Source organism: Neopsephotus bourkii, unplaced genomic scaffold (genome assembly GCF_033783945.1).
Source record: "Neopsephotus bourkii isolate Nb327-2 ecotype Australia unplaced genomic scaffold, CSIRO-AGI_Nbou_v1 NB_126, whole genome shotgun sequence".
NCBI classification, from domain to species: Eukaryota; Metazoa; Chordata; class Aves; order Psittaciformes; family Psittacidae; genus Neopsephotus; species Neopsephotus bourkii.
This window is the reverse complement of record NW_026900643.1, coordinates 656489-671048: the sequence shown is the minus strand read 5'-3', so window position 1 is coordinate 671048 and position 14560 is coordinate 656489. Positions and strand designations below refer to the sequence as shown.

At 42.7% G+C, this 14560-nt stretch overlaps 1 protein-coding gene across 1 annotated transcript; it reads left to right on the top strand.

Moving 5' to 3' along the window:
* The first annotated feature begins 95 nt into the window (after positions 1-95).
* On the top strand, positions 96-4720 carry COQ7 (coenzyme Q7, hydroxylase). Its single transcript, XM_061367766.1, has 6 exons — positions 96-213; positions 360-559; positions 975-1089; positions 1195-1334; positions 3387-3455; positions 4126-4720. The coding sequence occupies exons 1-6, from the start codon at positions 96-98 to the stop codon at positions 4201-4203; spliced, it is 720 nt and encodes a 239-aa protein (XP_061223750.1). The 3' UTR covers positions 4204-4720.
* Positions 4721-14560: the final 9840 nt, after the last annotated feature.

Sequence of the window (14560 nt, the reverse complement as noted above, 5' to 3'; positions counted from 1 at the left end):
CACTGACTGACAGCTCTGCTGTCCAGGGCGGCAGTGCTGGGGAGCAAATGGGAATCGTGATAGGGCGGAATGGGGGCGGGAAGCGGCCCGCGGTGATGACGTCGCTGCGCTGCGATGCGCCGGAGGTCAGCGGGATGGCGGTGGCAGCTGCCGGGGCAGCCCCGGCTGTACGGCGCTCGCTGGGGAGGTGCCGGCCCCTGTGCTGCGGGGCGGGTATGGGCTCGGCTCCGGCGCCTGACCGAGCACCCCCCAACATGTCGGGGTGCCGCCTCAGGCTGCCCGGCCCCGCGGGTAGCAGCGCCCGCCTCGGACGGGGGCCTGGCCCAGCAGAGCTCCCGTCACCGTTGTCTCTCCGGCAGGTCCCCGGGGCAGATGGGTTCTGCCCGCCGTCGGCGGGTCCCTCCGGCTTTGCAGCACGCGGGTGCGCCTGGAGGGCATCAACAGGCCCGTCATAGACCGCATCATCCGGGTGGACCACGCGGGGGAGTACGGGGCAAACCGCATCTACGCGGGGCAGATGGCCGTCCTGGGGAGATCGAGCGTGGGACCCATTATCCAGGTTAGTGGAGCTAAGAGCGATCGCTGTGCTTGTGTTTAATTTGCATTTGGTTAACAACGGATGGATGAAGTTGAAAAGTGGCAGTTTTTTGTAGTAAGATAGCTAGCCATCTTCAAAACACTTTGAGACATGCAGCTTGTGAAGAGAGGTGGGATTACTTGATAAGGGAGGTGCAGTACTTACAGCTACTTTAGTGTTGTCACTAAGACTTACTTTGTAAATGTGTTTTACGTTGTCTTTTTGTAACTATCCTCATCTGGCATTTTTAACCATTAACTCTTTGTAATTAGTGCTGCCTCTGCAACCAAAGTATAAGTGGCCCGAGCCATTTTGGTTTTCTTTGTATTTATTAGTTTTATTGGAAATGCTTAGCTTTCCTGGTTTTACACTTTACTGTGATCTGGTTCTTTTCCAGCAAATGTGGAATCAAGAAAAAGACCACCTGAAAAAGTTCAATGAGCTAATGGTTGCATACAGAGTTCGACCTACTGTCTTACTGCCTTTTTGGAATATAGCAGGTTTTGTTTTAGGTGAGTTTGCCTTGCTCTTTTTGTTTTGTGAAGTCCTCAAATGTGTAAATTGTTTGCATTGCTTCAGGTTTCAGTGTTCTCATATGTTTGGTACCACAATCACAGGGGCTGGAAGTGCTTTGCTTGGGAAGAAAGGTGCAATGGCTTGCACAGTGGCAGTGGAAGAGAGTATATCAGATCACTACAATAACCAGATCCGAACGCTTGTGGAAGAAGATCCAGAAAAGTACAAAGAACTATTACAGGTATGTAACTATGACTTAAAAAGTAATTTAGCAAATTTGTTAGGTTATCTCTTGTGACTTTAGTCTTTAAAAATAATATGTTCATAGAGTTTACAGTAGCTCTCTTTTTGTTCTATCACTTAGAATACTGATGGCTACAGAAACTTTAAAGGGATGTTTTATTCTTCAGCAGCATTAAATTTATCAAGCACCAAAATTCAAATGTATATTGGATTAACTTCAACATGGTTTCAATAATTCAGCATTTCCCTTTTATTGGAGGAGCTATGCTTTAATTTTAGTTGAGCAGAAGGGTTTAGAGGGGAAACAAAAGGAGAAAATAAGATTGTGTAGTAACATTTTGCTTGTAATGGCTGTGATTATACAGTTAGAATAGAATATTTCAGTTGGAAGGGTCATATGGTGATCATCCAGTCCAGTTGCCTGACCAAATCAGGGCTGACCAAAAGCTAAAGCATGTTATTAAAGGCATTGTCCAAATGCCTCTTAAACACTGACAGGCTTGGAGCATTGACTATCTCTGGGAAGCCAGTTCCAATGTTTGACCACTCTCTTGGTAAGGAAATGCTTCCTACTGCCCAGTCTGAACCTCCCTTTTGAACTGTTCCCATGTGTCCTGTCACTCGATCCCAGGGAGAAGAGCTCAGCACCTCCCTCACTTCCCTTCTTCAGGCAGCTGTGAAGAGCAGCCCTCAGCCTCCTTTTCTCCAAACTAGACCAGCCCAGAGTCTGTAGCTGCTCCTCACAGGACATGGCTTCCAGCCCTTTCAGCAGCTTTGTTGTCCAACTCTGAATGCACTCAGACATCCTTCTTAACCTATGAGGCCCAGAACCTCACACAGTACTGGAGGTGAGGCCACACCAACACTGAGCACAGCAGGTTAATCCCCTCTTTTGAGCAGCTTGTCATGCTGTGTTTGCTGCAGGCCAGATGTGGTTTGCTCTCTTGGCTGCCAGGGCACACTGTTGTCTCATATTGAGCCAGCTGTTGACCATCACCCCATTCACATTCTAGCCTTGAATATACTGTTCAGAGCATGTAAGGAGCTAATACTTGTAAGCTCTGCAAGAAAATTATTTCCTAAGTATTTTAGGTATCAAATTAGGCCTCATTCTTTTGGGGTGTTTGTGGGAGACTGACCTGTTTCCACATGCAGCACGTTGAGCTCGTTTGCGCTGTTTGCAGGAGTTTGCTTTAGGGTCCACAAGTTCATTTCCAACTTTGCTGACTATTTGTATGTTCAGTTGTGTATAGCTTACCATGTAGCCAAATCTGGTTGCTCCACAGTCTCTTATTGTTATAGAAATAGTACCCAGATTCTGCTGACATGCACAGCCTTGTGCACGTTTCCCTTAAAATACTGCCACTGAAAACAAAGGCTATAAACTGAGAGGGCACAAACTAAACAGAAAAAGCGAAGCAGCAGAGGGTTATTCACAGTGACAGTATGAGGAGGACCAGTGATGAAACCAAAAGCAATGCACATCTGTTGAGTAGGGCCAGTGCTTGGGTGTCTGTAAATGCTGAGCACTTTAAGCTTAATCACAGTGATGCAGGCACCTTGAGGGAAAATTCTTTAAACCTTTTTTGCCCAGTTGGAAAATTAAAACGGGAAAAAGAGTGTTATTTAGGGTATGATAGAATGGACAGAAGCCCTGTTGGCTTAACAGGAGATAACAGAACTCCTGGCAAGGCAGGGACCTTAATTTCATTATCTTAATTGTGAGAATTATTTGTATGTGTGAAACTACTGTAACAAGTTACTACAAGTATAGATTTTCCTGAGACAGTGGAAAAGATAGTGATACATTAAACCAGCAGCTAGGTTTCTACAGACTTTTTTTTTTTTTTTGAGAATATTAAAAGATCTTTAGGTTTGGGGAATGCTGTAAATAATTCCCTTCTTGCTGGACTGGAGATACAGGTCTTTGAGAAGTTTTTGAGGTACCTGAGCCTCAGGTGCCTGCAATGGTCAACAGCATATAGTTTTGTATTCTGGCTGCCTTGACTTCTCTGTGAAGTAGATTTATTAATTAATGCTATTTTTAAAGATAATAAAGCAATTTCGGGATGATGAACGGGAGCACCATGACATTGGGATTGAGCACGATGCAGAAGCGGTAAGTACAATGTTAACTAATTGCTAATTGGCACTCTTATCAAGAATGCGGGTGTAATAGTCTCGTTTTCCTCACCTAGTGACCGTGGTGTAGTTTGTTACTTGAGAAATAGAAAATAAGGAGCTTGATACTCTTTCCCAAAGATAAAGATAAGAAAGCACTGCATGTTACAGCTTTCTAGAGCAGAACTGAACCTGTTGGACTCATGTCAAGTGCTCAGGTGATTGTGTTTTCTTGAGAGATGTTCTCTGCACAATTTTGACTTTAATGTTTAGATTAAATATTTTTGAGGATAAGGCTAATAAGTGCTATCTGTACAGCTGGGAACTTGAGGCATCATCTTGGTAGATGAACACAACCATGTTAGGAAGTGGGGGATGCTGAACTAAATTCTGTGCTGCTTTGAATACTGTATGAGGAATGTGTGATTTCTCCCCTCCTTTTGACTTATCTTTGTGGAGAAATGGAAACATTTTGCAAAGTTGGTAGTTTTTAATTTGGTTTTCTCTGGGGTAGATAAGACAACAAACGCAGGTAACTTTTGGTGGGGTTTTTTTGTGTGCTTTTGCTTTGTTTTGGGTTTTGGGTTTTGCTTACTATTCCTTACCGCAGTGTGGTTAAACATAATACTTCATCAGATGTATTTAATCTTTTATTCTTTGTTTTACAGACACCAGCTTATTCAGTTTTGAAGACAGTTATACAACTTGGATGCAAAGCTGCAATTTTTTTATCAGAAAGAATTTAGTTATATTTTCTATTATGGCAATAAACTGTGGCAATAAAATGTGACATAAAAGTGTATGGAAACTGTGGAGGATTTTATACAGCCTTTTAAGGTTTTCTTCACTGAGCATCTGAGTCAGCCATTCTTTGTCACATCAAGTACCTGTGCAAAAGGTATCAATGCTAACGTCAGTTGAGGTAAATGTAAATGAAGATGGCAGAATTGGGTGTGTATGAACTAAGCCTCCTTATTCAGATACTGTTCACAAGGTGGCAGCAAAATATGTATATATATATACATGACTTATATCTATAATATGTGTGTCTATATGCACACATATCAAAATTATAAAAGGGTTCTCTGTTGCTTCTAAATTTATACATACTTGAAATAAGCTGGAGCTCATTCAGCTCATTTTAAAGTGATTAATAATGGCTAAGTAGGATATTTTTGAGTTGTATTTTCAGGGTCAGTGAAGTACTAGTAAGTATTTCTTTTCAGCCTGTCTTGAATAAAGGTTGGTATTATAAGATTTTAATTTGAATAAGTGTTTTATTATTTTGGGTCTTTTTTTCAGGCTTAATTATTTATATAGATTTTTTTTCTTCCTTTGGGGTTGTTGTGGGATTTTACTGGTTTTGGATGTTTTTGGTTTTGTTTGCTTTCTTTTCCCTGTGTGTGTGTAAGGAGTTGAGCCCTGATATAAAGCTGGTGGAGAAAGCCACTTGGAGCACATGTGGAGTTGCACTTAATACCCTGTTAGAGCTTTAAAGTTTATCATACTTTGTCTCTAGTCTTCAGTGGCTCTTGAATAGAGATGCTCTTGCTTCCTGGACGTTCACACAATTTCCCCATGCTTTCTGCTGGCATCCTGGAATGGAGCAATAGAAATAAAAGTTGTGCATGGTTGTTCTGTTAAATGCTGATTGGAGATGTTAAAAGCACAGTGATGGAGTGAGAATGCCTTGTAACTTCTAGGGATGAAAGGGATTTCATGCAAGATTGCATCTCTTGTTCCTCTGTGTCTTAAGAACATCCTGACCATTCTTTTCCTATTGCATCATTATGGAAATAGTATAACTTGCCAAATGCATATAGATGATATAGAAAATTCTGATAGGTTGATAACGGACATTTAAAGTCCCTGTGAGAAACTTTCATTTTTATAGCTGAGAAGCATTATCTCCTGACTGTGTGGTAAGGGAGGGAAGCCCTGTGAATAAAATTGTGGGTCACATAAAAAGCACATATCCATACTCTTGCCTTATATCTGTGCTTCTAAAACTTCTAGGAGATGCAGCTTATTCAGCTGCCATAAGCAAATGTTTTGGGTTTTTTTTTTTTCCAGTTTTACAGATTTTCCAATTTCTACATGTTTGTGGGTTTGGTTTGGTTTCTTAATAAGAATAGCTAAGCTTGACAGATTAGGGAGCAGAATTGCTTGCATCTTGTTTTCTCATTAAAAGCTATGGTCTGTGATGTAAAGTCAGTACTTCCTGGTCCAAGCAATGGGTATAACAGATTGAACCGGTCAGCTATGGATGTGGGATGTAATGGATATAAACTTAGTTGAAAAGGAAAGAACTGGAAACCAAGAAAAGAAATAATAGCAAGTGTTGCCTGTTACTGTCATGAGGAATGGGGCCACCATTGCCAATCTTGACTTTTACCCTCTGGCAAAACTACAGTTACATTTGAGCCATTTAAGTAATTTGATAAAGTTTTGCTGTGTGCTGGTTCCAGCTCTCTTGTACTGGCCAAATGCTATGGACTGACTTTGTAGCTACTTTGAGATCATAGGAGGATAAGAAGTGCAGAGTTGCCACCAGGACTCCAAAACCTGTGGGAGCATCTCAAGACCAAGCATCTGGGAGCTTGGTGAAGCTTCAGACAGCATTTAATCCAGGTACGTCTGAGTCTACCTTTTTCACTAGCCCTCTTAGCATTTGTAGGTACTGACTGGTTTGTAATTTGACATGAAAGACTTTCTAAGATGGATTATTTACCCTTTTTTTTTTGTGAAGGAGCTTAGACTAAATCTTAGTGTAGAGCTCCTGTTGTGTGTGATTTATTATGACTGACTTTGTACCTTTAATTTCTGTCACACTGTTGCAAATGTGGCCTGGTTATACTCAAACTACTGATACTATTTACATTGTCCAAACAAAGTACCATTTGGGATGTGGAAAATTTAGGTAGTATAGAAAAGAGAGGAACAAGAACAAGATTGGTTAATTGAAGTGGTGTTGAAAGAACATGCTGTGCAGTCATGTAAGTCATGGACTTTCATAATTGAATCAAAAGAAGAAAAGATTGCTTGATGAATCGTCCATTGTAAAGTCTTTAATAACAGGGGCAGCATGGGACAGCATCTTTTGTAAGCCCTTTATGAGAGCTGGGGAGGGAGGGGCACAATAAGTTTTGACTCAAAGCTGGAAGTTGCACACCCACATGTACAATGGTCTTGTGATATAAACTGGAAACCAAGCCAAACAGTTCCCTGGTCTTTCAGCCATTACGTCAGGGCTGAATATTGGACAAGGCATCTGTAGGGCTTTCCTAGAGACATGGTACTCAGCTGAAGGCTGATGTTTTCCAAGGCAGTAGTTACAGAGACAGAGGCTCTTTGAAGATGTCTGTGGTGGTGTTCAACAGTTGTGAGATTTGCTGCTGACACAGAGAAGCATTCATGTGATCCTTCATCCAAGACGTGGGTGGCCTGCAAGACCATTGCACGCTGCTCACTTGGGGCAACAACATGTAAGAGACAAATCCCATTTTTAATGCATTTAGTTTGGCCAAAGGCTGGGAGCATCAAATACCAGGATGTCACAGTGTGAGTTCACTGTGTTTGCCCATATCTGCAGCCACTGTGAGAGTGCTCACAGTGAGTTCTTTGTCCTCAGCAGCTGAAAACATCCTGCACATTTGAGTAGGCCATCAGACAGTAATACTGACTCTAGTTGTGAGTGTAAAATAAGAGTCAGGAGAACAACTCTGCTTTATGCTCCCAAGCAGGATTTGTTCCTTCTTTTTACTGGAGCAGCATATTTGTGCCCATCCATTAAAGTGTGGATGAGCTGTTCTTCTGTCACTTCCAATGGCATTTCCCTACTCACTGACATTATTGTTTTATTTTTGGTATTTTACACAGAAAACTGAGTTGCTTTTCATTTTCCTCATGCAAAAGGCACTATTTTCTTTTTTGTTTGAAAAATTGCTTCAGGTTTTGAAAGACTACAAAAGGTGATAGGAGGTTACAAAAGGACTAGAGATGCTTAAGTGCTGTACAGAACTTCTATTGTACAGCTGCTGCAAGGCTGTACTTTCTTTTTCATGTTATTTTGAGGCAGAACTAAAACAGACTGATGTCAGCCATCCTGGCAGGGGTTAATGGCAGGCGGAGGCCAAAGTGTATAGCTTATACAAGTCTGTTATCAGAGCGATTCTTGATGAACTCTGGTCATGTTGACAGAGGAAAAGGAACTTGGGTCTGACAGAGAGCCTATGAAATGCTGCATTTTCAAAACAAGAGTGGGGAAGATGACAGGGTCTTCAGTGTGCCTTTAGGCTTTGAGACTTCCTTCTGAACTATAAGATAAGCATGTAATTTGGGTGCTGTAATATGCAGCAGGGTGAAATCCTTCCCCTCAAAGTAATGAGGACTTCTAATTCCTGTGATAACCAAGGGCTTGATCCTTCTTGCTTCGTTTCTCCAGAAAGAGACTATTTTTCAGTGAGGAGAAGCAGAGGGTATCCATCTGTGTGATCATAGGGCTGTAGGACTGTTACCTGCTCCTTGATCAGCATCTCCTCTCTTACTGTTTTCTCCCGCAGTCAGTGCTGGGGTTGATCTGGTCCCTATTCTCCAAAGCTGCTCTGAGTCAGAGATTAAGGTAATGACAGTGCTTGGAGGTGAGTGATATGGCCAGATGGTTCAGTCCTTGTGCTGAGCACTGGGGCTTTTTCTGATGCTCTGACAGCTCTGAAGCAGGATCTCTGCACTATCTGCACTAGCTCAGGAGGAGGAAAAGCCAGCAAATGAAAGCAAACAGGCAACAGTAGCTCTGTCTCACAAAACAAGAAGGCTGGTTATGAAAATCTGAAACTTCTCGGAAGATCCGTGGCGTGTCAGTAAGAACTCTAGGAAGCTAACCAGGATGGCAAGGTGCATGTGATGCCATGGTGGTGTTGGTCTGACTGTGCCAGTACGTGTTTCAGCCTCTTGCTGCTGCAGCTGGGCTAGACAAATGCCCATGGCTGTGATTAATGTGATGATGCTGACATAAGCTGAATAGCCTTTTTACAAAGGCATGTACTGAGAGGATAAGGGGTAATGGTTTTAAACTGACAGAGGGGAGATTTAGATTCGATATTAGGAGGAAGTTCTTCCCTGTGAGGGTGGTGAGGCCCTGGCACAGATTGCCCACAAAAGCTGTGGCTGCCCCATCCCTGGCAGTGTTCAAGGCCAGGGGAGTTTAAACTAGATGATCTTTAAGGTCCCTTCCAATGCAAATCATTCTATGACATGCTACAGGCTATATAAAATGGGATTCATAAGATTGTTTGGCAGAGAGCTATATCATTGTCTGAGCTGATATCTTAAAGATGGAAAATAGATCTAATGGGCTTAATCTTTGACTGGAGTAAATCTGTGTGGCTCACTCGAGCATAATGAGCTAGGTTGCTATAAATCGACTGAGGATATTCCATACAATATCTGTGCTGGGCGTGATGTGGATTGTATATGTCTTTTTTTATCTTAGCTTTTTTTAGCATTTAATCTGCATAGTCCCTTATGTCTGCTTTGTTTCTTTACTTTAGGGAAGATAAAATTTCAAATGGTGTGTCAGTCATTTTTTTTGTCACTAGCGTCAAAGTTGTGGCATGTCACTTGCATTGAATTCTGCACATCTTTTCAGCTTGGGAAACTTAAAGGGTTAAGTCAAAAATACTGGCCAGTTTAAAGGAGGAATGTGTGATAAAGGAGGAAATGGTTTCAAGGTACCATTTTTCTGTTTGTCAATTGAGTTTCCCCAGAGTGGCTGAGATGAAAAATCTGGGTAGACTTAGGAGAATGGCAGCAGTTGAACTCCCAGAGTGGCAGAACTTGTGTTGAAGAAAGGTTGCCGACACTCCTGTGGGGCTGAACTAAGGGTGAGCAAATGAATTAACAGTTAATTGGAACACGTTCAGTGGGTAACAGATCTGTAAAACAACTTGACTGTCCTAGAAGGAAATCCCATTTGTTGTCGTTAGGTGCTTTCAATAAATGCAGCTTCCTGTTCATTCCAGGTGTTTGAGAAATACCACCTTATACTGCAGTTTTACAGAGCAGAACCCAGACTGAAGCAGACCAGGGGATCATACCTCTGTGTCCAGAAATAGAGCTTATGGCAGCAGCATCATTTCATCATGTTAAGATGCAGATTAATACAGTTTTGCTGATATTAATAAAAGATTATTTTTTTGGTGCCAAATAACTTTATTTCACAAATTAAGGCCATGACACTGCCCTTTACTTGTGCTTGTTCTTAACTGGAAGTAACCTGTGTTCTGATGGAAAACCAGGAATCACACAACATTTCTTGGAAGGGAGTCTGGAGGTCATCTTGTCCAACCTCCCACTGGAGGCAGGACTGCAGCCAGCACAAAGCAGGTCAGTTGTGATTTTTACCTAGCCCGGTGATGAAAACCTCCAAGAACAGACATTCCACAGTCTTTATGGACAGCCTATTCTGGTCCTGCAGTACTTCACCTGTGATGTTTCTGGTTGGTTTGTTTTTCCTGATATCCATCCTGAACCTTCCAACATTCTTGCTGCTGCTTGTGATGTCATGTGGTACCACGGAGAAGAGTTTGGCTCCATCATTTTGGTAAATAATCTTTAAGCAGTTTTAGGCAACTGTTGAATCACTTAGTTCTCAACATCCCAGCGTGCGTGTCCTCTACTGAGCCTTGTGCTGAAGAGCAACCTGGGAGGCAGTGAGTAAGGCAGTGGAATACAGGGCGTAGATTGGGGTGCACATCTCTCCTCCTCTGTATGGCTGTGCTGTTCCTGCTGCATTTCCACTGCAGTCACGGCTTTCACAGCAGCAGGCGCCTCACGGTAGAGCTGTGTCCCCAGGAAGGAGGGAGCAGAGCTGCAGCTCTCCTTACAATGTCTAGTTCCTGAACTGGCCCAGAGGAGGGAGATGTATCTAGTGACCACCTTAGCAGCCTTATCATTTGGTTTAGATTCCAGGCTTCATATGAATGCTTGAAGCAGTCTTCTTTCCCTGCAGGTATCTTCTACCCAACTGTTTGCATGTCAGTGATTCGGTTTTTAATTCTACCTGTGCCTAGGACAGATGGATTTATTGACTTGATGGTACAGATGGACATCTGTAGACCAAGGTATTAACAAAAGCAAGTCATAAACACACAGTAGGAGTTTTTGCTATTTAAAATATCTTTTTGGGACTGAAAAATAAAAAGATCATTTATGGCACTAGGAGATGCTTTTCTGTTTTCTTTCTGGCCACTGGCCAGCCACCTGCCAGGGACTGCTCTGGTTAGAGCAGAGGCACCAGTGGGTGATGGAGATTTGGGTTTTGTGGTGTGTTTTGAAGCAAGATCTGCCAGCTGCATTTTAGCAAGCTGTCATGAATTTCTCCCAAGTTTGTGGTTTGAGGGCAGCTGTATAGGCAGAGGCTGCTAACTGTGTATGGAAATCGGTAAAACATTTAGTGGAGTGAAAAGCATTTGCTTATAGTAGCAGGCAGACATGCAATGCCAAGGCAGATAACTCAAGCCTTTGATTTCTGTTGCTATCTCTGGATTAAAGTCAATTTCCTCTTTAAACTGTAGCCTATGTCTGATTTCATTTCAAGTTGTCTCTCATCTTGCTGATAGCTTGTTTGTCGCCTCCTTTGGGGGCAGAGACACGCTCTAGAGATGGCACTCACTTTCTGAGGAAGAAGAACACATACAACTTGTTTTCCCAGGACTTGTGCTGAAATACTGGAACACAGTGGGGCCTCTGCTCTCCAGATTTCATCCCAAGTCTCCCCATGCCGATGGCTGTGGATCCCAAGGCAGGCACAGCAAACTCCCGCCTTCCTCTAAGGAGTAGCTCTATTGTGTCTACTAGCCCATGGCATTCCCATGGGAAGGGGCTTTGCCTTAGGGCTGGATTAAGAGAAGGCTGTTGGGTGCAAGTCTGCTAGGGTGGTAAGTTTTTGCTTAACTCTAAGTGCAAGAGCAACAGGGATAATTGGATGCTCAAGGCTAAACTTGTTCTGAGGCTTTAGTGACTTGCCTGTGGCCACCTAGCAAGTCTGTGGCAGAAATACGTTGGGAATACAATTTGAGAGGAGTTGAACCTCCCAGTTGTCTGCACTAACAATACAACACTCCTGGTATCTGGCAAAAAGGCACAGACTTTGCTGCTTTTAAGTGTTTTTATGCAGCAAAAGAACAGCATCAGGACTTAAAATCACTGGTGGGATTGTTCTAACTTCTAATGGCTCAATTCTAGCCCTGACCTGAAAAGCTAGTGACTGATGAGGAGCTGTCTCCCACATCTCATCTTGTCAGCCTTCATTACTCTGCCTTTGGCAGGAAAAATGTAGTTTACTTGAAGACTTCAAAGGTGGCTGAAATGTTGTGATTTAGAATGAAGAAAAAACATCAAAAGAATCGTCCACTTTTGAATTCCTCCCACCCAAATATCCAGCAATACATGCTAATGGGAAATAATTATCTCTCAATTTTAAGTGATACAAGTGCTATTGTTTACACAAAATATGAGAATCTATCAAGACATCAGGCGTATGTTTAGAGGGATAATGCTTAGAAATCAGTTCTCTCTTCCCAGGCAGCTGAGCCTTACAAAGGAAGATGACAGTTACATGTGTTCATAGACAGACTCTAGAGCTGGCTGTATTTGCTTATCATTTGTCACAAATGTGGAGGCTTGCAGCACAAAGTACTAGTACAGCGTGAGCTGGAACATTTGCTGCTCTCCAACAGATGTGGCGCAAATCCCAGCGCTCACTGCATGTTTCAAATTGGTGACCAGCAGGAGGATTTATCCTGGTAAGCTGGTATGAGTAACCTTGAGTCTTCCCATGGATTGTTGCCTAATCCGTGGGAAAATTCCAAATGGAGCAGGCAGACTATGGCCTGGATTTTGGCTTGCATCACTGGCAATTCATAGCTGCTGAAGCAGCCATCTGGACCTACCTGATACATTGCTTCAGATGTTGCAAAAGTGTTGGGATGAAAATGCTTGCTGAAGCTCCTGCTTTGAAGTGACCTGTAGAGTGACCTGATAGTTCAATATTTCTTTGCATTTGACTCGTTGTTCTCCACAGACTTGGAATTCAAACAGAAAAAACCCTCCTCACTCACAGTGGTGAAAGCACAGTGTCTTGGTTTTAGTGACTTTCCTGTTAATGAGAAAACCATGGTTGTATTTTTCCCTTTTTATCCTCCCTGTACTTACCAAACTACATGTGATACTGATACAACTGTTGGTTTTAGAAGATGGGTTACAATACACCCTCTGTGTAATCTTGTACTGATTACTTATCCAGGCAGAGCTTCAGAGAGGTAGAAATAATCAGCAGAACTGTAATACACTTGTCCTTCTGATTTGCCTGAATCAAAACAAAACACCTCAAAGCAACCAACCAATGAAAAAACTCCAACCAAACAAAACACACCCCCAAAACCTCCAAATCCCAAACATTTCCCTTGTAGTCTCACCGTCCCAGCCAAGAGAAACTAATAGAATAGATTACGTACATGAGTTGCATGTGCTAGGTATGAAAATGTCACATAAAGCCAAGAAGTTTACAGAAATTTCCTAGAGAATATTCCTCTGCACTGTAAAACCAATGATAAATTTTGCTGCACCTGGTAACTATTATGCCACCCTCTGCTCTTACTCAGTGTTCACCCTGTTCATCTTGGGCAACTCATTCCTTGACTCTCCCACATACCAAGATATTAATCTCATTCTCATGCAAACACTTAACAATCTGAAATTGCTACAACGCACCATTGTAGACTTCATTCACTAGCTGGTTTTGTTTGCTGTTAAGGATGAAGAATCCGAAGTGGATCAAAGTCCATCTGGTCTGTGGACCTCTTTTTCCCCTTTGTTTAGACTTTGATGCTATGAAGTTTCAAAAGTCATAGCCACCACACATCTGTATTTGCCTTAAATCAAGTAACTTCTTTAATGGATTTGAGGTGTTTCATTTTTCTTTGCTTTGCCGGGCATGAGTTGGGTCTGATTTTTCTGCAGGCTTTGCTTTTCTTGGCTTCTAACATAACTTTATAAGGCATTCCTGATTTGAATCATTAGGTCACTGGGCAAGTCCAGCTGTGCCCCCTATCCAGCAGTGCCCTGCTTCAGGGGGTTACAAAGGGCAAGTGTTACCATGACAGTTGATTTTGATCATTGATGGGTGAGTGAAAGTACCTATGCAAATGCACATCAGCACATTCCTCATTAATATGATGTGTCTCTGTTGAGCTGAGAAATGGGCAATGTGACTTTTATTCAGTGTTCACAGAAGTAAGAGGTGCTATAGCCCTTGATCACCAGCAGTGAGACACATTCAGGTGTGGAGTCCACCGCATCTGGGTAGGTGACAAGAGGACAGGCAGTGGCTGTAACATGGCTGTAGTTGGAGCCATTTACATGTAGGAGAGCTGGCAAGACCATTTTACCAGCCACTTCTTCAAACCTGCTGGGTGCTTCCTGCTGGCCCTCCAAGGACGGAGGGAGCACAGGCATATTTATGCCTTTCCTGGACTCTAAGGCTTCCAGCCCTTCTTGGTGAGGTGGTGGCAGATGGTGTGTTCACATTGCTGAGCAGGAGCTGGGTTTCCCTGGAGCAGAGGAGAGGTAGTTTCATGCTGCAATGACCTGCAATGTGGCTGGAGGCCAGGAGAGGACAACTTGGCTGCCATGGCGTTTCCACACACCAGGCCTCCATGCTCTGTTCAGGTATGGTTTGACCTGGATGGCTTGCCTTTGCTGACAGATGAAGATGGGCACTAAATCTAAGTTATGTTTGTTTCTACTCTTCTTTGGTCAATGGACAGGGTGTAAATGGACTTTTTAGTTGGCTGTTCAGGAGATACCTGTGGTTTATACAAATAACTGCCTTCAGTCCTATGTTAATATTTAGTCATCTAGTCAAGGAGTTACATTAGTGCTGTTGCATGTGTAGCTGTACGTGCAGCACAAACTACAGGTGGCTGAGGACACTGGAGGCAAATGGTGTACCAAGAAACCTACTGGTTCAAATTTGCTCCTTCGAAGTATTTGGTGAACAGCTTCAAGTAAGATAAATGTCCAAAAGTCCATGAATGATTCATT

Coding starts and splice junctions, on each gene's coding strand:
- COQ7 (XM_061367766.1), top strand. CDS start 96: ATGACGTCGCTGCGCTGCGATGCGCCGGAGGTCAGCGGGATGGCGGTG. Junction 1,090..1,194: donor TATAGCAGGTTTTGTTTTAG/GTGAGTTTGCCT, acceptor CCACAATCACAG/GGGCTGGAAGTGCTTTGCTT. Junction 3,456..4,125: donor TTGAGCACGATGCAGAAGCG/GTAAGTACAATG, acceptor TTTGTTTTACAG/ACACCAGCTTATTCAGTTTT.